The sequence below is a fragment of the Macrobrachium rosenbergii genome, chromosome 42, assembly GCF_040412425.1.
Source record: "Macrobrachium rosenbergii isolate ZJJX-2024 chromosome 42, ASM4041242v1, whole genome shotgun sequence".
Classification (NCBI taxonomy): domain Eukaryota; kingdom Metazoa; phylum Arthropoda; class Malacostraca; order Decapoda; family Palaemonidae; genus Macrobrachium; species Macrobrachium rosenbergii.
In genome coordinates this window covers 42,090,641-42,116,321 of record NC_089782.1, presented here as the reverse complement: position 1 = coordinate 42,116,321, position 25,681 = coordinate 42,090,641, and the positions used below count along the sequence as shown (strand labels likewise).

The 25,681-nt window shown below is 34.7% G+C and overlaps 2 protein-coding genes across 4 annotated transcripts in view; one reads left to right on the top strand and one right to left on the bottom strand.

Moving 5' to 3' along the window:
* Positions 1–25,681, top strand: part of LOC136828333 (synaptotagmin-10-like) — a 107,473-nt gene that overhangs the window by 70,401 nt on the left and 11,391 nt on the right. For all 3 annotated transcript variants that reach the window (XM_067086230.1, XM_067086228.1, XM_067086229.1), the window contains 6 exons: positions 15,367–15,479; positions 16,104–16,244; positions 18,033–18,173; positions 19,232–19,366; positions 20,207–20,361; positions 22,681–22,849. In XM_067086230.1, the coding sequence (XP_066942331.1) occupies positions 15,367–15,479; positions 16,104–16,244; positions 18,033–18,173; positions 19,232–19,366; positions 20,207–20,361; positions 22,681–22,849 (854 nt within the window). The remainder of the gene's footprint in view (positions 1–15,366; positions 15,480–16,103; positions 16,245–18,032; positions 18,174–19,231; positions 19,367–20,206; positions 20,362–22,680; positions 22,850–25,681) is intronic.
* Positions 1–25,681, bottom strand: part of LysRS (Lysyl-tRNA synthetase) — a 202,666-nt gene that overhangs the window by 173,975 nt on the left and 3,010 nt on the right. The gene's annotated exons all lie outside the window — the stretch shown is intronic.

The following is a 25,681-nucleotide window of genomic DNA, read 5'->3' as shown; positions in this document are numbered from 1 at the left end:
GATTTACGCTCAAGTTCTATACTGCGCGTTTAGTTTCCCTGTAAACGAATTAGTCCACTGTTGCTTCTCAGGTGGAAATTGGACTGAAAACCCTCTTTCTGAACGCGACTTTCGAAAATGAAAACCAAATCCGTAACAACGAGCTCGGGGCTCGTTTAAAGTCCTCGCTTTTCGAAGACAAAGGAGCGTCAGAGGAAAAACAAATGATGCGTCCTTTCTGTCTGCTGGGAATAGTAACCATAGACTACCCAGGCCGGCCTTGGGGCGGAGCGTGAATCAGACACGTTTTGCGTTGGAGAGAAGTGCTTCTGTCCGTACTCTGATGTATTTTTATTGTTAGCTTACTACCGGGTGCCCTATAGAACAAAGCTACCTAAGAGGTAATTAGATGGCTGGCGAAAATTAATTTTAGTCTGATAAGGGGGAGAGAGAGAGAGAGAGAGAGAGAGAGAGAGAGAGAGAGAGAGAGAGAGAGAGAGAAGAGGAGAGAAGGAGGAGGAGATGAAGTAGAAGAGAGAGAAGAAAGAGAAGAAGGAGAAGAAGAAGGGAGAGAGAGAGAGAAAAAGTTAAGTATAGCTTAGTTTTACCAGACCACTGAGCTGATTAACAGCTCTCCTAAGGCTGGTCCGAAGGATTAGACTTATTTTACTTGGCTAAGAACCAACTGGTTACTTAGCAACGGGACCTACAGCTTATTGTGGAATCCGAACCACATTATAGCGAGAAATGAATTTCTATCACCAGAAATAAATTCCTCTAACTCATCAGCCGGCCGGGGAATTGAACTCCGGCCCATCGAGTGACAGTCCGCAGCTCTACCGACTCACCCAACAAAGAGCTGAGAGAGAGAGAGAGAGAGAAAGAGAGAGAGAGAGAGAGAGAGAGAGAGAGAAGAGGAGGAGGAGGAGGAGGAGGAGGGAGAAGAAGAAGAAGAAGAAGAAGATGAGGTAGAAGAAGAAGAAGAAGAAGAAGAAGAAGAAGAAGAAGAAGAAGAAGAAGAGAGAGAGAGAGAGAGAGAGAGAGAGAGAGAGAGAGAGAGAGAGAGAGAGAGAGAAAACACATTTATCATGTTGATGACCAACGTCACAGTCAAGCCATTATTACAATATAAACCAACTGGATGCACCCCTTTTAGGACCGTTTATATCGAATGCGTCTTAATTTATGACCTTTCTATATTCAGTGTCAGCTCAAAGGGGTTCCAGGTCAGGTCTGATAACCCTGGGGTGAGAAGGGGTTGGGAACCTCTAACCCCGGACTAACTATAATATACCGTTGGGAACTTTACCTTGAAACGATTAATTATTTATTATTAGGAAAGTCGTGTATTTTTCTGCTCTCTGTTCGAGCATGAATGTCAGTGTAGACTTTCTTATGAGCAGTTATGATTAATCTTCTTCTCTCCATTTTTATGTAAAGCTTTGCAGAATGTATTTTCAAAGTAGAATCTTCGAGAAATTCTGCAATCGAATGAAAAAGTAAGCAAAATTCGAATAAATATATAAAAGCTGTACGATAGATAGACAGAATATAGAATTTAGGCTAAATTGCGGTAAAAAGGACTGAAAGGTGTAACAGGAGGAAAACCTCGCAGTTTCACTATGAATCAAATGTTAGGAGAGGGTGGAAAGTAAGATGGAAGAAACAGAATACGAACGGAGGTACAGTAAAAGGAATGAAAGGAGTTGCAGCTAGGGGACGAAGGGACGCTGCAAAGAACCTTAAGTAATGCCTACAGTGCACCGCATGAGGTGCACTGACGGCACTAGCCCCCTACTGAGTATAAAAGCTGTAAAATGAATCTGTACGTGCCAATCCGCAAATCAGAATTATAAGCGTTACTGATAAAATGCGATTTCACTGAGATTATTTGATAGCTACGAAAAATCTTTTCGATCCCAATTTAAAACTGTAACTAAAAATTCATTTTTAAACGAACTATACTATTGTACAATGAAGCCATATGTACCAGATACTATACTAAAAGTTGATAAATCACAATCCGAAATTCAAACTAATAAACGACATTTATACACATACTGAACTATACCAGTAATCAGAAGTATGTATGCTACAAGCAGGGAGTAGATGTTGCATTATTACACATTAATAGCCAAATGGCCTCTTAACTTCTCGACTCCCTCACACTTTAGACAACGCTTATCAATAAAAAGCTCGAATCCACATAAAAATGCTCTTAACCTCCGTTGTTTGACTGGAGCCCACGCGAGGCAAAACGAGTAAGACTACCTCTAACTCCATCATTCAGCAATCAACGTATACATATGCAATCACCCCTTTCTAGGGGAACTGATGTTGTAATGTATATATAAATATATAAATATAAATATATATATATATATATATATATATATATATATATATATATATATATATATATATATATATTATATATATATATATATATATATTATATATATTATATATATTATATATATTATATATATTATATATAATATATACTGCTATATATATATATATATATTAATATATCTATCTATCTATCTATATATATATATATATATTAATATTATATTATTAATATATATATATATATATATATATATATATATATAAATGTATATAAATATATAATATATATATATAATTTATATAGAAATATAAATACTATATACAAATATATATATATATATATATTATATAAATATATATTCTATATATATCATATATATATATACATATATATATATATAATATATATATATATATATATATATATATATATATATATATATATATATATATATATATATATATATGGCCACAATCTAAGTTCCATTTTCGGGATAAGTAAAACCCTCTCTCTCTCTCTCTCCCTCTCTGATTCCATACCTTTTAAGTCACCCACCCACGGCGTCTCACCTCTTGAATAGACAGATCCAAAATATATATGAGGTCTACCCACGACCTCCTGACGAAAGCTGATATTGGTTGGCGAGTGACGTCACCCGGCGTGTCCTTTGCGCTAACGGCTGGGGGATGGCTGTTGTTGTTCTGTTAATCAGACGCGGTCTGTATACTCGAATGTCGCTCGCGCTTATATTTATTTGCTTGACCCCTTTACTGGCAGGCGTTTATTTTCGTGTTCTTGGTTTACTGATGTGGTATTAATCCCTCTATTTATTTCTATGCTATATTACTCGTATCTATTTGTGTTATTCATTTTATCTATTTTTATTATTTATTTGCTTGACCCCTTTGCTCACTTGCATTTATTTTCGTGTCCTTGGTTTACTGATGGCAATATTCCCTCTATTTATTTCTACGCTATATTACTCGTATCTATTTGTATTATTTATTTTCGTGTTCTTGGTTTACTGATGGCATTAATGTCTATATTTGTTTATATGCTGAATTATTCGTGTCTATTTGTATTTTCGTATTTTCGGTTTCTTTATATCGTTCATGATTACATCTCATTTCTGGTCATTACTTTCGCATTCTCAGTTTACACTGTTTACGAATTATTTCGATTCTGTCGACTTACTCATGATTACTTGTTGTTTTCATGAGTAATTTTTTTTTTTAGTTCTCTTCTATTTCCTGTTTTGTCTTTTCCTACGGGACAACTCTATATCATTCATTTTCTTGCTTTTTTTTTCATCTTTATGTGCTTGCCAATTCCGGGGTGAAGGGTGTTTTAAAAAATTTCTGCACAAGACAATGAACTACTTTCATTTCTCAGTTGGTTTCCTAGGATGTGCTTCCTTTTTTTGCTATCTCTCTCTCTCTCTCTCTCTCTCTCTCTCTCTCTCTCTCTCTCTCTCTATATATATATATATATATATATATATATATATATATATATATATATATATATATATATATATATATATATATATATATATATATATATATATATATATATATATATTCAAAATATTTTTCAAGACACTGTCCAGGCTCTCTTTCGTTTCCTGTGAAAGATTATGTAAGGCGCCTCCACTGACCTTGAATGTCAATGGCTTTTGTCACCAGTAATTTTTAAAATCATGCGACGCCCAGCGATTAAGAATAAAAACGTTGCCAGGACTGGCAACATTCCTCCGGAGTCTAGTACCAGAGGCAGTGGGTTACAAAGAGACCCAAAACAATCAATGGGATGGAATGGAATATAGATTTTAGGCCAAAGGCCAAGCACTGGGACCTATGGGGTCATTCAGCGCTGGAAAGGAAATTGAGAGTAGGTAGGTCTGAAATGTATAACAGGAGGAAAACCTCGCAGTTGCACTATGAAATAATTGTTAGGAGATGGAAGAAAGATAATATGAATGGAGGTACAGTAAAAGGAATGAAAGGGGTTGCAGCTAGGGGCCGAAGGAACGCCACAAAGAACCTTTCTTAATGCCTACAGTGCACCTCGCGAGGCGCACTCACGGCACTACCCCTCTACGGGGGCAAAACAATCAACAACAAGAATGCTTAACATGATTCTGGCAGGTCACAACGCTGTTGTGTTATTCTACTGCCAATGTGTTTACAAACACGATCATTAGTGTTATTGTTAATATAATGTTTTCCTGACAACAATGCAAAGAAAAAAAAAAAGGATTTCCTGACTTCATGACATCGTTATCCGTTATTATTGACAATTACGACGCATGAATTGAAAATTGGATTATTTTGTTTTATTCAATTATTACAAATGCTATTATTTTTTTTTTTTTTTTTGCGCAGGCGTTATTGGGATGGTATTCAAATACAGGCGGCAGTGATATTTCGCAAATAAAAGGTACAGTGATGAAATTAATAAGGTGTTCAAATAATTTCGTGAGTAATGCCTTTCAAAGCTGCACTTCGCTGCGATATTTCCGTTTGCTTTCTAAATGCCCGACAGGACTATATGCAATGTTTTTGTTGGGTTTCGTAAATACTCGACAGCATTACATACGGAATTTATGTCTGTTTTGGTAAATGCTAGACAGCATTATCTGAAACATTTTTGTTTATTACTGTAAATGCCCGACAGCAATATATAAAAGATTTTTGTTTGTTTTTGTAAATGCTAGGCAGCATTATATGCATTATTTCTCTGTTTTTGTAAATGCTGAACAGCTTCATATCCACCATCTTTGGCTATTTCTTTAATTCCCCGACAACATTACAAACAAATTTTTTTTGTTTTTGTTTTTGTAAATACTGAACATCGTAACATACATTTTTGTAAATTACAGATATCATATACACTCAGACATCATATATATATATATATATATATATATATATATATATATATATATATATATATATATATATATATATATATATATATATATATGTGTGTACATATATACATTCATTGATATACCGAGACGGGCATTGCCAAAAATATATATATATGTGTATTACGGACTAGGTATACGTCTTAAAAAAATACAGTTTAAATTATTCTAGAAAGAGGAAGACGGAGAATTCCGGATTCTGTCTGCCATAAAATAATCTAATAATAATAATAATAATAATAATAATAATAATAATAATAATAATAAAATGTGTAATTCAAAACTTCTTTCAGTTTTCTTCTGAAGATGGAAAAAGCCACAAGATTCTGAGTATAAAAATACAGTTTAAATTATTCTAGAAATGACAGAACTAACGGAGAATTCCGGATTCTGGTTCAAGGCCCAGCAGTATAATACCATAACTACCTAATAATAATAATAATAATAATAATAAAAATAAAATAATAATAATAATAATAATACACAAGAATCCAATAATAATAATAATAATAATAATAAGAGGAAAGAAGGAGAATAAACACTGCATATGGCAACAATTCTATTTCTTATGATAATATTCCTACTTCTATTAGAAGGCGATGAAATTAAATTAATATCTTTATTAAAAGCACAATGAAGGTCACGTGTCGTGAAAAGGAACTTCACATAAATTTTGAAGGTCACTAAATATGTCACTTTCACTTCATAGGTTTTTGGGTTCCAAGTCTCGTGAAAATTCAATCAAGTACATTTTCAGGACACGATTGGTCGATTTAACTGACAAAAGTTTCCAAGCTCCCAATTTGTTACAATGAAAAGATATAAATTTTTGGGATGAGCAATCAAATCAGAGAAGAAAATTAACCATTACGGTAGAAGAAACAATCTTTTAATACTGACATTTCAGAAAAATATAAAGCAACAGTAGAAAGTAAGATCGTATAATCAAGGCCACCGAAAATAGATCTATCTTTCGGTGGTCTCGGTATAATGCTGCATGAGCCGCGGCCCATGAAACTTTAACCACGTTCCGGTGGTGGCCTGGCCTATATCGTTGCCAGATGCACGATTATGGCTAAATTTAACCTTAAATGAAATAAAAACTACTGAGGCTAGAGGGCTGCAATTTGATATGTTTTGGGGAGAGTGGGTGGTCGACATACCAATTTGCAGCCCTCTAGCCTCAGTAGTTTTTAAGATTTGAGGGCGGACAGAAAAAGTGCCGACAGAAAAAAATGCGGACGGACAGACAAAGCCGGCAAAATAGTTTTCTTTTCAGAAAACTAAAATTATGATGAAGCTCTGTGCCCGGATTCCGGGTACGTAGTGCATACCCGGTTATAAGTTTATAGTGCCTATGTTACATTCCTGATGCCAAGAATGTGGAATACAAGATATAGGGCGGCTGTGTAACAACTGCGCTGTATTTCTGGATTCTAGCTATGCACAGCAGAGCCAGCTGTTGGCTAAATGCTCAGATTTCGAGTGCCTTGCTACCTTTGCTAGATTCTTGGACAAGAAGGCCACAGCTAGCCACAGAGTAGACACCCGGATCCAAAACAAAGCTACTCTAGCTGCCCCCGTGACTGGAAAACGTCGTCTGCTATTCAGCTTGCTTGGTAACCACGTAAGCTCTATTTTGCTCTCTCTGATAAACTGAAATGGCCTCCCTCATTATATGGAATTTTTTACAAAAAAGGCATCATGTTGAATTTGTCTGGAACCTGTTTCTTGTGGCTACTAACATCAATTTTCTTTGGGGGGAACTTTCTTCATGAAAATGCTTTTCAAATGAGGGCAATATTAGAATGAGGTTTTTTTTTTTTTTTTTGTCCTGTTGATTATCTGAAGACAGAACACAAGACACAAAACAAAGCCGAGTAAAGGAGCAGTTTTTTGTGGGTCAAAGAAAATAGTTTCATTACATTAATGAGTGGTGTACAGTAGTCTACAAATATCAATTCAAAAACGCATTCACGTAATTGTAAACGTGATATTTATACGGAACAGCACATTGACAAAGGATTACTTTAACTCGAGAGGTATGTTTCAAAACCGGGAACGCAGCTCGAGAGCTAGAGATCGAGAAGTCTCAGAAAGTAACGGAGGCTACATACATCCCACAAACCTAGCCGTCAAGGTAGATTCATAAAATCTAGGTATAAACTAATAATAATAATAATAATAATAATAATAATAATAATAATAATAATAATAATAATAATAATAACTACAACTCATCACATTGTAATGAACTGTCAAATGATAATGAACAACACTACGTCCCAACAACCTGCAAAAATTAATTTGTAAATTTATATGTGCATATATACAGTATATATGTTAGTGTAATTTGTAACTGACGACTGAATACAATAATATATTTCAGCTATCAAGAAGGTCCCAGGTAACACATAAGATGCTCCGAGTTAGGTACGCTGTATAGTAAATTAATTATTTAGTAAGAGTACATCTTGGAATGCATCTTAGCAGGATGTTTAAACCCTCTCGAGAGCTGAAATTTATTCTCTCACTTATAATTTCCAGTTCCATGAGCATTCACACATATCACGTAAAATTCAGAACGTCACATGTTTATATAGATATGCAAATACACACCATATATATATAGATCGATCGATCATCTATCTATCTATGTTTGTGTATATGTATATATATATATATATATATATATATATATATATATATATATATATATATATATATATATATATAATATATATATATATAGAATATATATATATATATTATAATATATATAAAACAAAGTCTATCATACTCTGAGAAACATGACTTATTGGATGACGTGCGCAAGAATACCACATGACCAGTCGTTAGGTATAAGAAGAAGACGCCAAATGACGTCACCAGACCTCGGACGGAGGTTGCGTGGGTAGACCCTGAATGATTTAGTCCTTGTTCGGTAATACCTAAACTTCCACTGAATCATTTCTACGTTTCCAGTGACGAAAGTAGGTCCCTGGGGAGACCTCATTTTAACGGAAATTCGATGCATCGGGTGGGCGACGTCTTAAGCAAAGGTCTTTACGTAACCTAGGGGCCGGGAAAAGGGAATCAATTTAATATTGTAGAATCCTCATATGAATGGAATTTGGTACGTCGGTGAGTGCTATTTCACAGAAGCGAATACGGAGAAGGGAACCAAAGTCCTGGCGCAAAGGGAACGGAAAATGAATGGGAAAGAGGAAAGAAGTAACAGAAAAGGGACGGTGGGGGTTTGGGGGGGGGACACAAAAGGCGATAAAGACACGTCACAATAATAAAAGTGTTCCACAATCACTATGATAAAAAAAATATGAATGCTGTTTTTATTTAGATTTCAAAAGTTCAGTGGGTCGTTTTCATTATATTCTTCCTGCCTTTGGGCGTAATCGTCTTATCAGTTTGTTATTATTATTCAAAATGTACAAATATTCATACGGAAATGCTAAAAGCCTATCAACTTGGAAAGCAAACTTGACCATGACAGAAGACCTATACGTGAAAACTACTCATAGAGGAGAAAATCATGGATAAAATAAGATTAACAAACAAGGTAAACGTGTACGATTGTCCACTAAATAAACAAGTCATGGAGGAGAGAATCATGGAAAAATTAAGTAAATCAACAAACAAGTGAATTTATACAATTATCCACTAAACAAATCATAGAGGAGAGAATCATGGATAAATTAAGTAAATCAACAAACAAGTGAATGTGTACAATTATCCACTAAACAAATCATAGAGGAGAGAATCATGGATAAATTAAGTATATCAACAAACAAGTGAATGTGTACAATTATCCACTAAACAAATCATAGAGGAGGGAATCATGGAAAAATTAAATAAATCAACAAACAAGTGAATTTATACAATTATCCACTAAACAAATCATAGAGAGAATCATGGATAAATTAAGTAAATCAACAAACAAGTGAATGTGTACAATTATCCACTAAACAAATCATAGAGAGAGAATCATGGATAAATTAAGTAAATCAACAAACAAGTGAATGTGTACAATTATCCACTAAACAAATCATAGAGGAGAGAATCATGGATAAATTAAGTAAATCAACAAACAAGTGAATGTGTACAATTATCCACTAAACAAATCATAGAGGAGGGAATCATGGAAAAATTAAGTAAATTAACAATTATCCACTAAACAAATCATAGAGGAGAAATCAAGTAAATCAACAAACAAGTGAATGTGTACAATTATCCACTAAACAAATCATAGAGGAGAGAATCATGGATAAATTAAGTATATCAACAAACAAGTGAATGTGTACAATTATCCACTAAACAAATCATAGAGGAGGGAATCATGGAAAAATTAAGTAAATCAACAAACAAGTGAATTTATACAATTATCCACTAAACAAATCATAGGAGAGAATCATGGATAAATTAAGTAAATCAACAAACAAGTGAATGTGTACAATTATCCACTAAACAAATCATAGAGAGAGAATCATGGATAAATTAAGTAAATCCAAACTACAATTATCCACTAAACAAATCATAGAGGAGAGAATCATGGATAAATTAAGTAAATCAACAAACAAGTGAATGGTACAATTATCCACTAAACAAAATAGAGGAGAGAATCATGGATAAATTAAGTAAATCAACAAACAAGTGAATGTGTACAATTATCCACTAAACAAATCATAGAGGAGAGAATCATGGATAAATTAAGTAAATCAACAAACAAGTGAATGTGTACAATTATCCACTAAACAAATCATAGAGGAGAGAATCATGGATAAATTAAGTAAACCAACAAACAAGTGAATGTGTACAATTATCCACTAAACAAATCATAGAGGAGGGAATCATGGAAAAATTAAGTAAATCAACAAACAAGTGAATTTATACAATTATCCACTAAACAAATCATAGAGGAGAGAATCATGGATAAATTAAGTAAATCAACAAACAAGTGAATGTGTACAATTATCCACTAAACAAATCATAGAGAGAGAATCATGGATAAATTAAGTAAATCAACAAACAAGTGAATGTGTACAATTATCCACTAAACAAATCATAGAGGAAGAATCATGGATAAATTAAGTAAACCAACAAACAAGTGAATGTGTACAATTATCCACTAAACAAATCATAGAGGAGGGAATCATGGATAAATTAAGTAAATCAACAAACAAGTAAATATGTACTTAAGTAAATCAACAAACAAGTAAATATGTACGACTATCCACTAAATAAACAAATCACAGATGAGAGAATCACGGATAAAAAAAAAAAAGTAAATTAACAAAGAGTCAGTGTGTACGATTATCCAATAAACAAATCGTTCAGAATTTGCGAATCTCATTAGTGCTCAAGTGGCATCTGCTTAGCCGAAGGAATTTCCTTTTACTGTGCTTGCATAATTCTCCAATATCCACTTCGCTTTCGCAACGGCACTCTAGTTGATTAGTTACTAACTTCAGCTTTAATTGGCAATTCATATTCGGCAGATTAGGTTTTTCAAAATTTAATTGCATTCAAATAACACTTTTAGAATTTAATCACATTTTCGATATGTAATTCAAGAGCTTTCCAGACACTGAAGGCTTGGTTGCGGCATCGTATCTTGCTGATATATGTCGAATTGTTTCATGTAATTATATGAATTATCACTTACACACAAACAACATAGAGCAAACACACTCGTAGACTTAAATACACATCACAACGGCGTAAAATTATTTTCCTTATTACTTGTTTCATAAAGGCTTTTTACCTGCGTGGCTTCATTTACATACATAGTACTATTTAAATGAAAATACAAAAAAATTACGGTAATAGACCTTCGGGAATCTTTCCAGTGCATATACGGGGTGTCCGTATATGCAACCACCTACGGGAATTATTTATCATCTTCTACCTTTCTTACCCTACAATAATTCTCTCCCGTTTCAGTCCTTTCTAAACGATGGTGGCTGTCGGAATTTCGTTTTACTTTTAGTGCACCGTAATTCTTCCGCTTCATTAATTCCAAAAAGAAGAAGCTGTTTTTATATAGTGTTAGGGACTTTGGGCTCTAAGGGTTTCCAGACAATCGAAACATTTTTAGGAATTTCTGGTACGTACAGTCTACATTTTGTTGTTGTTATTATTATTATTATTAGGTGAATACATCGTAGCATAACAAACCAAGAGGCATGACCTTGCCTAACAAGCTTCCATAAATAACTTCCACTGGTATCCCGGAGGTGTGCAAAAGCTCTAGCTCCTAAATCTCGACTTGTTATTTTCCCAGGGTACTACACGACTGTGCTAGGATTACGTGTATTTCTGTATTTCTTAAGGGGCGCGCACATACATAATATATATATATATATATATATATATATATATATATATATATATATATATATATATATATATGTGTGTGTGTGTGTGTGTGTGTGTGTGTGTGTATGAGTGTATCACTGTCACATTTACTGTAAATGTTGGATCGTGGATGAAACTCATGTGCTGAAAACTTCCGCAACATTAGCTTTTCCATACACCAACACAGAGAGCCATCAGCAGGGTCTGAAACCCCTTACGCACACAGCACTAGGCACCTTCATCTCCACCCAATGTCGTGCTTCCTGGTTATGAAGAGGTTTTCCTCTCTGATACCCCTTTCACTCCATCTTGAGACTTTCTATCTCTGTTTCTTTAGCCAGTTGTCTTCCATTCTTTCCATACGACCAAACCATCTCTAAACATTCTTATCCATCCTTCCACTTACACTGGCGTTTTCCCACTTCTATGTAAGCCCTCGTAATCATTTCTCTGCAACTGCACTTTTCTCACCCTTCCTATGCCTCGGCTTTCATAGACACTAGAAGTCTGTTCCCAATTTTTTGCATATTCCCTAATTCCTTCGTGCTTCACCCTTCTCTCATATTGCCATCATCCATTACATCTACTCCCGGATAACTATCCGGGAGTATTAACTGCTTCCATTCCTCCAGCAACTATAATAAACATGTATGTATATAAATATGTATGCGAGTATGCCTGTAAGTCTGTATATATATATATATATATATATATATATATATATATATATATATATATATATATATATATATATATATATATATATCTTCAAACATCTATCTTCAAACATCTACTGGCCATCTTCTGCAGATCGCAGTCAGTCTCAAACCGCCATCCAGTAATTTTGTCAAATTTAATTACTCTACTGCTGATCGCAGTCAGTCTCAAACTGCCATCCTGTAATTTAGTCAGACTTAATTACACTACGACAAACTTTCTTCTGGTTTCTCTATCTCTCTCCCATTCAATTTAGCTTCTGCCTTTTATACTTTTATACCTGTTCAAATGGCCAATTGTGTCCCGAAAAAACTATATCTATCTCTTAGCACTCTGCTAGGCCGAGTTCGAGTCTCCGACCGGCCAATGAAGAATTAGAGGAATTTATTTCTGGTGACAGAAATTCATTTCTCGTTATAATGTGGTTCGGATTCCACAATAAGCTGTAGGTCCCGTTGCTAGGTAACCAATTGGTTCTTAGCCACGTAAAATAAGTCTAATCCTTCGGGCCAGCCCTAGGAGAGCTGTTAATCAGCTTAGTGGTCTGGTTAAACTAAGGTATACTTAACCTAACTTAGATGCGGTAAATTCATTTTTCATCTAAGTAATTACAACTTTATGCTGGCCTTATTGTTCCCCCATTTCGGATGCTTTTCCTTCTTTCACCCTCCAGTGATAAGACTGAATTTACAGAACACGCTAAGACTGAATTTAAAGAAACGTTCTCACTCTGGACTCATCTCTCCATCCTTCTCTTCTTAGCCAATGCAAGGTGGATTCTCAAGCTATTAATCTCTAGGTACTGTTACAGTATCCGCTTCGTTAAGCTCAAGGGATTTCCTCACCCTCTTAACTGAGCCTTGGAATACCTGCCAGGTCACCTCTTCCTACTTTTATTCTGTGGAAATCTTTCATTCGCGGACTGCACCGCTAGGCTTTGGAATTCTGTTATTGCTTCCGCTTTTACCTAGCTCTTGTAATTTTTCTTCTTTTAAAGCGAAAATTTATCTAGCTGGGCCTGGGCTAGAAAACAGCATTAAGGTGCCTGTCCCACTGGCCTCCCACTTAAAAAAAAAAAAAAAAAAAAAAAAAAAAAAAAATATATATATATATATATATATATATATATATATATATATATATATATATATATATATATATATATATATATATATATATATATATATATATATATATATATATATATACATATATATAATATATATATATATATATATATATATATATATATATATATATATATATATATATATATATATATTCAAATTTGAATGCAATTAAAACTGAAAGGACTCAGATGATAATAAAATTCATGGGCAAAATTAAAAGCATCCATCGTAAATTTGACGCAAGGTACATTACTGATTTCAGAAACGAAAGCTGCTGAATTTTTCAAAATTAATCTACTTGCATCATACGAATGAAGTATTCTGAGAATACAGTAAAGGGGAAAAGCTGTTCGGGGGTTATTCACCCGCTTCAGAGAGAGAGAGAGAGGTGGGGGAGGGGGGGGGGGGTGGAAAAAGCTAGAGATTTAGCGGAAAAGCGGATTTAAAAAATCAAATGGAAAAGATATTATTTTATAATTTCAGAACAGTTTACTTTTCATTAAACTGTGGACGTGCACCGAACAGCAGTTCCGTGAAAATCGATTTGGCTAGTTCACTGAATTATTCAACAATGAAATACAATACAGAAATGTAAAAGATATTGCTTCTTGACTATGTACAAAGATGCATATATGCATATAAAAGATAGAAGCTTATCCAATAAAAATGTACACATAACGATATTACATAATTTAAGATATGTATACGAGACAGCATCATATAACCAATGTTGTCTCATAGTTTTGATTGACGTGATCCGAAGCTGCAAAGGAAAGCATAAGCCTATTTGGATTACCCGAGTCCTTAAAAGGTGAAATTCTAGGAACGAGCGATGAACAGGGTTGATCGAATTGATAGTACTATTAAGAAAACCCCGGGAGACTAATTGCTTTCCAATCATGTTCATATTTTACCGAGTATGAGAAATGTTAGCGACACATGTCGCCATTCTCAAATATTCCACAGAAACGTGAAAAAGGCATTAGAGGGAGGATATAAAGAAGCTTGATAAATAAGGAATTGGAATACAAGATTTAAGGTCATTCGGCCCTGAAAAGAAAATTGAGAGTAAAGGAGGTCTGAAAGGTGTAACAGGAGGAAAACCTCGCAGTTGCAGTATGAAACAATTGTTAGGAGAGGATGGAAAGTAAGATGGAAGAAAGTGAATATGAAAGGAGATAGAGTAAAAAGAATGAAAGGGAGCCCGAAGGGACGCTGCAAAGAACCTTAAGGAATGCCTACAGTGCACCGAGTGAGGTGCAATGATGGCACTACCCAGCTACGGGGCTTGATAAATAGGGACAATGGATTACCTTAGAAATCCTGATAACAAATTACCATTCTCAATCTTGAGGGTTCATGATTCCCTCACCGGTTAGCAAGAGAATTTATAAAGGATTAGTTGACAGCAAACGGAAAAATATATTACACTCAACAGAGAGAGAGAGAGAGAGAGAGAGAGAGAGAGAGAGAGAGAGAGAGAGAGAGAGAGAGAGAGAGAGCATTCTTATTAACTGGATTTTCTGTTTCATGTCTTCTTTTCTCTTGAGCAAAAATTATGCGGTTTTTTATTGCAAATTTTCCCCTTGGATTTCCAGTTTCTTTTTCTTTTCTTTTTTTGTATATCCACTAAGGTGCCGTTTTAAACCGAACTAGCCTTCATTTACAACCATTCAATATCTAGTACCAGGTAAGCAGATAACCCACAACTGAAGTACCTGAAGAAGTGTCTGAGAAATAAAGACGCGTAGAGGAGCGGTCTGTTAGACAGCATGACTTCTGCGCAGTCATGCTCTATGCAGCCGCAGGAACATAGTACACTGTACCTGATGAGAGAAGGCTGGACTGTTACGATAAATCATCTAAATTTCTTTTATTTTCAGGTTCCCCGAGTATGGTGTTTGGCTACGTGGTGTTGAGTTTGGTGGCAGCTGCCGTTCTGATTCTGGGATTGCTGGTGTTTGCAAAGTCGGTCACTCGCGCTGTGTTCTACAAGGTGAGAGAGACTTTTTCATTGTGATAATGTCAAGGTGAAGTTTTAAATTAAAGGTAATATCTCCAATAAAAAGAAAGTATAAGAAATTTTACATTTAGGGTAGAGTCAGTCATGAAAATAAATTTGCCATTTCTACATACTTCCTTGACAGATGAAGCAAATAAATGACGGAACTGTCAAAGGGTAACTTTGAAAAAATTAATATTGTGATTTCCTGCTGTCGTTAGGCCAACAAGAGTATAAATGTCGATAACAATCAAAGCTATGAGAAGTGAAAGCCTCTGCCATTGCTCAAAAAGAAAAAAAAATATGAAACGTGAAATATATGGGGGGAAACTGCAATTTAAAAAAACGTACAATTCTTGCTCACAAGACAAGAAGACATGAAACAGAAAATCAGGGGAAAACACTGCAATTAAAAGAAAATTAAACCTAATAATTCCACCTTCATTTGCTCTTGACCTCAAAAGAGAGAAATCAAAATAAGCCAATTATTAACCACGCTAAAGGCCCTTATATACCCAGACATCATCTATGGGGAAGAGCGACGCTGGCTTTCCGTTCAGTAGATTTCGAACAGGAAGTGACCAATTTCCGTCTTTTTTCTTTCCCTTATTTTTCCAGCGAGATGTGGAGTCCGGGTTGGTCTCCTGGGGTCGGGGAAAAGGCTTGGAAGGACAGGCTGCTGTTATGATCTCTCACTCTCTCCCCGATCTCTCAAGGTCGGTCTCGCAAGAACAGCTCTTGATCCAGGATAACAAGAAGGTAAGACTTCGGGGTAGTTCAATACACACACTATATACTATATATATATATATATATATATATATATATATATATATATATATATATATATATATATATATATATATATATATATATATATATATATATATATATATATATATATATAGGCTATACATATATTTATTCAGGAAAAGTTACAAGCTTTCCAGGATTGACTGTCCTCATCGTCTACGGCTACCAGACGATGAGGACAGTTAGTCCTGAAAGCTTGTAAGTTTTATGGATAAATATTTGCAATAGATACCATCCAGTTAAATGAGGTCCTGTTTTTTTATTTTTTTATTATATATATATATATATATATATATATATATATATATATATATATATATATATATATATATATATATATATATATATATATATATATGTATATATATATATATATATATATATATATATATATATATATATATATATATATATATATATATATAAATATACATATATATATATACAAATATATATACAGATATAATACAAACACACACATATCAATAACAGGGCCTCATGTAACTGGATGATATCTAGTGGAGATATTTATCCAGGATAAATTACAAACTCTCCAGGATTAACTGTCCTCATCGTCAGGTAGCCGTGGACGATGAGGACAGTCAGTCCTGGAAAGCTTGTAACTTTCCCTGAATAAATATCTCTCTACTAGATACCATCCAGTTTAAATGAAGTCCTCTCATTAATTGTATTAATTCACAGAACAACTGTGTAAAGTTTATTCATTTATATATATATATATATATATATTTATATATATATATATATATATATATATATATATATATATATATATATATATATATATATATATATATATATATATATATATATATATATCACTTGACACGTGATTTTCATATATAAAAAAACCACTCGGAAGAAATGAAAAACGGTGGAAAATACTGACTGGTGTCAGCTTTACTGCTGAGCCATCTTCAGAGGACTGATACAAAGTGGTAGTGTATATAGACAAAATATATACATATATCTAATATATATATATATATATATATATATAATATAATATATATAATATATATATATATATATATATATATATATATATATATATATATATATATATATATATAAAACATTACAGCAAAACATTACAACGAACATACAGACAGTTAGAAACCAAGTATTTGCAACTAACAGGTGTTTTGTAAGCGATACATATAAATATATTTGTGTGTGTGTGTTTATAAAAAAAATCTCCAGGGAACACAAGAGTAGCCTACGTGACAGAGAGTTGAATGGCACAGTGTTTTAAGGGGGATGACACACAATGCTCATGTATTGCTATACGAAGAGGCTGATATTGTGGAACCTTCAATCACTGTTGATTCACATACGTACATATACTGTTATTACACACTCACACATACACACAACACGTTTATATATAGTAAGTATATGTATATATATGGTTCAAAATTTTATTCCTCACAGTGAAATGCATGTTTAAAATATATCCTGTCACCGTATTTCTTATATATATGCAGCCCAGTGTTCTAGCGAGCACCACTGCGGGTCCGTTTAGCTTTGAAATTTGGTGCTTAGCAAAGTCAACAGTCCCACCTTCCTTTTTTCCAGAGGAATACGTAACTTTCGCTTCTCAAACGTTTTAACCAAAAGTTTTTATCTAAAGAAAAACATAAGAATTTAGGCCCAGACATGAAAAAGGCAAATACTAGTGATATAATGCTCGTATTCTTGTATTCTTCTCAGGTTGCGCGACAAACAACGCTCCCAACCGTCCCACAGCGGCATGCCACCTTTCAGCGACAGCTCTCTCAGCGACTGCACCTAGACAGTATCGAGTTTTCTGTCTGCAACCTTGAGAAGAAAGACGATCTTGGACTATTGAGGGTACGTATTATTATTATTATTATTATTATTATTATTATTATTATTATTATTATTATTATTATTATTGATTGTGGAGTGCAGCACAAGATTAAGTGTTGTTATGCTCCTCATTTAATGTGCAGTACAACTGATGGTTTGTTATGTTTCTCATGTACTTTGATGCACAACATTGATTCCAGTCATGTTTCTCAACCATGCAGTGTCTATGATTGCATTTTTCTCACCACACAAGCCCTACCTATCCACTTATTATTTATTATTACTACTAAAATGTGCACACCAACCTAAATAAACTTATTGTATAACAAGCTTTCCCAGAACTGAATGCCCATATGTGCAAAAAGACTACAGTAAAAGCAATAATCAATATACAGATGTATAATCCTCTGAGATCACAATCAGATCAACCAACTAGGCCTACCTGGAATATGACCGAAGACTGAAAAGCAGTTGAGGGGTGTCCGAAAAGTAGCACAAAAGTAGCAGTGAATCCTCATTCCGGTTTCAAATCCGAATAAAATCGGACTGAAACGTGGGGTTAATGATGACTAAATACGGCCAACCTAATGCCCTTATGTAGCCCAGACCGAAGGAATATAGAAAGGAAAAGCGGACAGAAAAGGAGTTGATTTTTGAAAGAGATTATAAATATGTTTTCAAACCATTTTATATTTACCGGAAAGACTTTCAAAACTAGCATTGCAATACCTATAGGCCTAAATCAGAATAACACGAAAGTATACAGGTCCCTACCTTTATATTTTATCCCTTAACAATCTATGCTTTGAACCTAGACAATGGAAACGCATTTAAATGACCAAGTTGGTTGTTTATATATATATATATATATATATATATATATATATATATATATATATATATATATATATATATATATATATACCTTTATACACTATATGTATGTGTGCGTGTGTATATAGTAAAATTACCAAATAAAAAACTTGTATAGCATCATAATGATTACTTTTTTTAACTAAACTGTCCACAATACGCTTTACTCCAGCGACTTGCACACAAAAATTTACTTTCCTCCCCAGCCGGAATTGTACCGAAATGAGCTCATCCGTCAGGCGTCCATTGAGAGCAGCGGAGCCGGGTCTGATACCGAGGCTGTTGGCCGTTTGCGCTTCACTTTAAAATACGACCACGCCATTGAGGGCCTGGTCGTAAAGGTGAGACGAATTTGGGTGTGACGCTATATATATATATATATATATATATATATATATATATATATATATATATATATATATATATATATATATATATAATGTGTATATCGATTAGACTATCTGTCTGCTTGTAAAGTGGCCATCCATCAATCATCAGTGAGATAATGCCATTATGAACTGGACTCTTCAGCTGTTACTCAGCTCATATTGTATCTATTGTAAATTGTAAAGCAACCTTGTTGTTATTTTCACATGCAGACAAACATGGTCTAGTTAAGTTTTTCCTGTTAGCTCTGAAGCACCATCTTATTACGCCTCTACTTTAAGTTATAAAATGCTCTCTTAATCAGCCTCTACTGAAGGCAATAGAATATATTGTCTGACTGCCTCTGATCCTCCTATAAGGCAATAGAATGTATTCTCTGATTACCTCTGATCTTCCTATAGACTACAAATACTTATACGAGTGTTTGCAGTCGTCAAAATTCTTTCTTACTTTACCCTTCTTGCAAATTGTAAATATGGTTTCATTCTACTACTGTAGGGTATAAATTGCTTCTTCTCCAGTAAGCTGTAAACTGCTTTATTAATCTTCTACGAAGATTGCAAAATACTAGCTTGAACTGTGTACCCTCAAGGCTGTGAAACGATATTTGCCTGCTTCTCCTGTAATATTAAAAAGTTTTCTTACACTTTATCCCCTGCGAGGCTCAAAAACCTTATTCTACTTCTTCAGTGGGTTGTAAAATCCTTAAGCTACCTTCTGCTGTGGATTGCAACATGTACACTTGTCCTCATTTCCATGGAATTTCGTAAAAACCCCTTATGCATCTTCCAAAGGTTGTGCAAGCTCTCGACCTGCCTGTGAAGGACGTGACTGGCTCTTCAGATCCTTACATCAAGGTTTATCTGCTGCCTGATCGCAAGAAAAAATTCTGCACAAAGGTGCATCGCAAAAACCTCAACCCGGAATTCAACGAGTCTTTCGTGTTTAGGTAAGCTGAAAGATATGTTTGTCAGTGCGTATTTCTGCTGGTTCACTGTAAGCAGGTGTACCTAAGAGCACATAGCCTAGAGCAATTAGGTACATAATTCATTGCTTAGATTAACAGAGGAGCAATGGATGGGGCTTACCCAAAGTCATGACTTACACACACACACACACAAACTCTACAGTAGGACTTTTCCCTAGAAAAAAGGATGGCTTCACAGAAAAACTAGACAGTAATCACTACTAAATTCCTACTTTTACTAATGAATCGTGGATGAACCCCCACTAAGGAAAATTTACATAACAGCAGCCTCTCTATACACCTACACAGAAGTTTCGTCAGCAGCGCTTTAAAATCCCAAACACACACACACACACTGTCATTCACACTCATCTTGCACATACACTTGTACTTCCAAATTTTCAAGGTCCTTCCTTCCGTACCATCAATCCAGCACTATCTAGATCTTCCTCTCCTGTTTCCTCTCAACACTGCTAAATTATAAACTTCATCGACCTAGAGCACTCCATTCTCCCTACATAACCAAACCGTCCAGAAACACTTATCCATCCTTCCAACTACTCTAACCTTTCTGCTTTATCTATGTATCTCCACATTTCTTTCCATTTCAGTTCTTCTTACACATATACTCTGCAAACCACTAATCTCAACAGTTTAAAGCCTTTCTTTTTTTATTTATATCCACCATACCATACTTTACTTCCATACTAGTTGGCTTAATAATTCATTTGTAGTATATTCCCATCTTGGCTTCAACAGACACCCTAAGTCTCTTCCCGATCCTTTCTTGCGTCACATGTTCTCTCCTATTGCAAACACTTTCAAACTTTTCTTAACTAGTTTCCGCTATTTCTCGTCTCTGTCCTCAATCAGCAATATATTATCTGCAAACAACCAGTCCATATTCGATTCAAAACTTTATTTTCTTAGTCCACAACTTTGCACCCACATCTATTGTAAATCTCTGACTTCTTGCATCATTCCATTTATATAATTATTGGACAGTCAACAGTACATAACACATTCTTTTTCTTAGAACTATTTTACACCAAACAAGTCATTCTCCTGCCTATATATTGTTGTAACACAGGCTTTCCTTCCATTACAGGCATATTTTAAGTGCTCTAAATAAATAATTTCCTTTACAACACTTTATCAACACCCACCCCATTGTCTCTTAAGCTTTATCTAGGTCCCTGTATGCCACATACACCTTATGCCTTTGCTTCAAACTTCTCACATAACTGTTTCATAGCAAGAAAAAACTTAATCCACCTGCCTTTTTTCTCGTCTGAACCCCCACTGTTCTTCCCTTATCAGTCCATCTGTCATCTGCTTTACTTTCCTGGTATCCTAAGTAATGTTCTGCTCCTACATTTCTTAAAGTCTCCTCTGTCACATTTACCTTTATACAATCGAGCCATTGTTCCTCACATCCATTCCCTCAGAACCGTTCTCTCTTCTAGACATACCTTACAAACCCTGGGTAACCACTCCATCACACTGTCACCAGAAGTAATCCCTCAACTTCTTTGGTGTCTTTCCATTCTTCAACCTCTTGACTAACCTTCTAACTTTCTCAACATTCACTTAATTAGCTCTTCATTGGGGGAAGGTAGAGCTCTCGGCTAGCACGCTGATGGCCCAGCGTTCGACTCTCCGACCAGCCAATGAAGAATTAGTTTATTTCTGGTGATAGAAATTCATTTCTCGTCATAATGTGGTTCGGATTCCACAATAAGCTGTAGGTCCCGTTGCTAGGTAACCAGTTGGTTCTTAGCAATGTAAAATAAATCTAATCCTTCGGGCCAGACCTAGGAGAGCTGTTAATCAGCTCTGTGGTCTGGTTAAACTAAGATATACTTAAACTTTTTTCCAAAAGCAATCTAACATCGCACTAACCTTTTCCTTCAGCTCTTGCATCATTCAGCTTTGCCTCTCTTCTTTCCATTTTCAATAAACCTTCAACATATTCACACTATCAACCCAAGGCAGCATCCACCTCAAACAATAACCTCCGCTTTCATCTTTTATCCTCAGATCCGTATGCCCATTCACCTTTGCATTTTCACTTCGAGAAACTTTTTATTCTTAAAGTTTATTGTTCATCTCTCCCCTCTATCTTTAACCATTTGCCTTCTTTTCCTCTCTCACTTTATTCCTGACAGCTCTGTCAACCCTCTATCTTTGAGCGCATACATCTGAATGAACGTGATTAAAAAGAACAAATCAAACGCACCCATTCGAACTGAGAAGACTTTAAACTGCAACATCACTCAATCAATTTTTTCCCTCCGTCAGCGTGGGCTGGCCTGAACTCCGAGACAGAACCCTCCAGTTCAGCGTGTACGACTTCGACAGGTTCAGTCGCAACGACCTCATCGGCCAGGTGGTCCTCCAAGGAGTGGCTGAGCACTGCGACCCGGACAATGAGATGGAGTACGTGATGGACATCCTCAACACGAAACACGTGAGTGGCGTTTTTCAGTTTCGGTTTTCTTTCGAAACTCATGTTTCTGTTTCTTTTTTTTTTTTTTTTAAACAATGTACATTTGTGCTGATTCTTCTCGTGGTCATAAAACGATTCTAATTTATATATACTACATGCATATATATATATATATATATATATATATATATATATATATATATATATATATATATATATATATGTGTGTGTGTGTGTGTGTGTGTGTGTGTGTGTGTGTGTGTGTGTGTGTGTAGGGCAGGGGCCGAAAGGACGAATATTTATCAGGAATAAAATACTAAGTAGTTACTGTTGGATCCTACGAGTTTATTTACTTACAAGTCTCATATTTTTCGTTATATTTACTAAACGTAAATATAACGTACATATTTAGACAAAATTTTCAACACTAAACATACACAACCAAAAATCATACAACCAAATGACGTATTAAATTTAAATCTTTATTTTTTTATATCTTATGATGAAATGCTTTGCTGAATCCATCCGTGACTTTTAGTATGAGCTACATTATTTCCACTACTCTTATTGAGCTTAATTGGTTACCTACTGTAGCAAGAATTTGCTAAAACAAAAATTGTGTTAAACTATATATTGCGATAAGGAATAAAAAAAATATGTAAAAGTTATCTCACAGAAACCTGAGTCGAAAACATAAATACAAATTAGAGCAGATGCAGGTACAGTGCTGTATATATATAAAAAAAATTTCAACTAAGAAATTGTTAGAACCACCTTCAAACGGAAGGCTCCCAGAATTCAATAAGCTGCCTCAAGGCTATAAAAATGTGAAAACATATTGAGACATTTAGGACGAAATTTGAGACATATGAAACGGATGAATTACTCAATCCAGGAAGCTATCAACATCACTTAGAACAGATTTTGTCCATCTGCCTTATGAGACCACCTCAAGAAAGGTGACGTGAAGGAATATGACACTGAAACACACACTGACACACACACATACTATATATATATATATATATATATATATATATATATATATATATATATATATATATATATATATACACACACACCAGTCTTTCTTGCCATAAACATACTTTTTCCCGGTAGCTTCTTTGGTATTTCAAATTATTCTGGCCTTTATTCCTTATCAAACCACTTTGATCGTGTTTCGCTATTCAAGATGCAGCATAAAGAATTCCAGCAAGAATCGGTGTAAAAATTATTCAAATACATGAAAAAAAAATAGATAACCGTATTTCAACCAGGATTCACCCTTAACAGGCCTAACCTATCTGGGGGTCATCATATATTAGGGTTGCCAGACGTCCCGATTTCGCGGGACATGTCCCGAATTTGATAATTTTGTCCTGAGTCCCGGATAGACCCTCCCGGGACGGCCTTTTGTCCCGGATTTCGTTCATCACAAAAAAAAAGTAAATAATGAAATAGACTAATAATAAATGAATAAATCAAATAAAGATCATTACATTATAAAATAAATTAAGTAATGGTTTTCACATGAAATTATATTGATGAAAATATAATTTGAATAACCCAACGAATCAACGATGCTGCTAAAAGTTACGTGACGACTGACGCAGTCAATCGCGTTTGCAACTTGTTCGGTTGCTTGGCTGCGGTCCGGTGAGTGGCGAGTTGCACTCCTGCATCAGTGCTGTATTAGCCTCTCATTCAAGTGTGTGTCTCGTTACTGTTTGCTACGGCCTACCTTTTTCATCTTTAAAACAAGATGTCAAAACGTAAATGTAAGTTTCGAGATGAATATTCCAGCGAATGGACATTTATCAAACAAGGCAGGAATTGCTATGAAGCAAACTGTCGATTATGCCATTGCAGTTTCACTATTGAACATGGTGGGAAGAATGATATCAAGAGGCACATAGAAACCACAAAGCACAAACAAAACGTTTCCTCCACTTCAAAAGATGATAAAATAACAAATTTCTTGATCAAGAAAAACACAGATGAAGAAACTAAGATAATAGCAGCAGAAGTTGCCATGGCCTTTCATACTGTTTGCCATCATCAGTCATTCAGTTCAAATGATTGCACGAATGTACTACTGCCAACAGTATTTCCTGATTCCAAAATTGCAAGCAAATTTTCTAGTGCAAGGACAAAATGTTCTGCAATAATTAAAAACGTTCTGGCTCCACATAGCATTGCCGAAGTCGTTTAAGATATAAATCTTCTTTTTATAGCATATCTACAGATGCAAGTAACCATAATGCTGAGAAAATATTTCCGTTGATTGTACAATATTTTTCACGGAAGAATGGCTTGCAGATAAAATTATTGCGAGTAAAATCCCTTCCAAATGAGACCTCGGAAACAATTTCAAACTTCTGCAGAGAGAGCCTCATCGAATTAGGACTGGATGTTAAAAAATGTGTAGCTTTTGGTGGCGATAACACTAATACTAATTCTGGTGGACGTTTACGTAAAGGCACAAATAATGTCTTTTCGAAAGTCAAGGAAAGCATGAATGACTCGATGGAAGGTGTAGGATGCCCAGCCCATATTCTCCACAATGCTGCACATACCGCTGCCAATGTCTTGTCTATTGATGTTGAAGTAATCGTTGTTAAAGTGTTTTCATACTTTAGTATTTACACTGTTCGAACTGAGAAACTGAAAGAATTCTGCGACTTTGTTGGTGTTCAATATGCATCAGTTCTCTCTCATTCTAAAACTCGTTGGCTTTCTTTGATGAGGGCAGTTGAGAGAATCCTAAAATTATTTGAAGCACTGAAATCTTTCTTTGCTTCTGAAGAAAAAGCTCCTCAAATTCTTTTAGATTTTTTTAACAATCCACTGAGC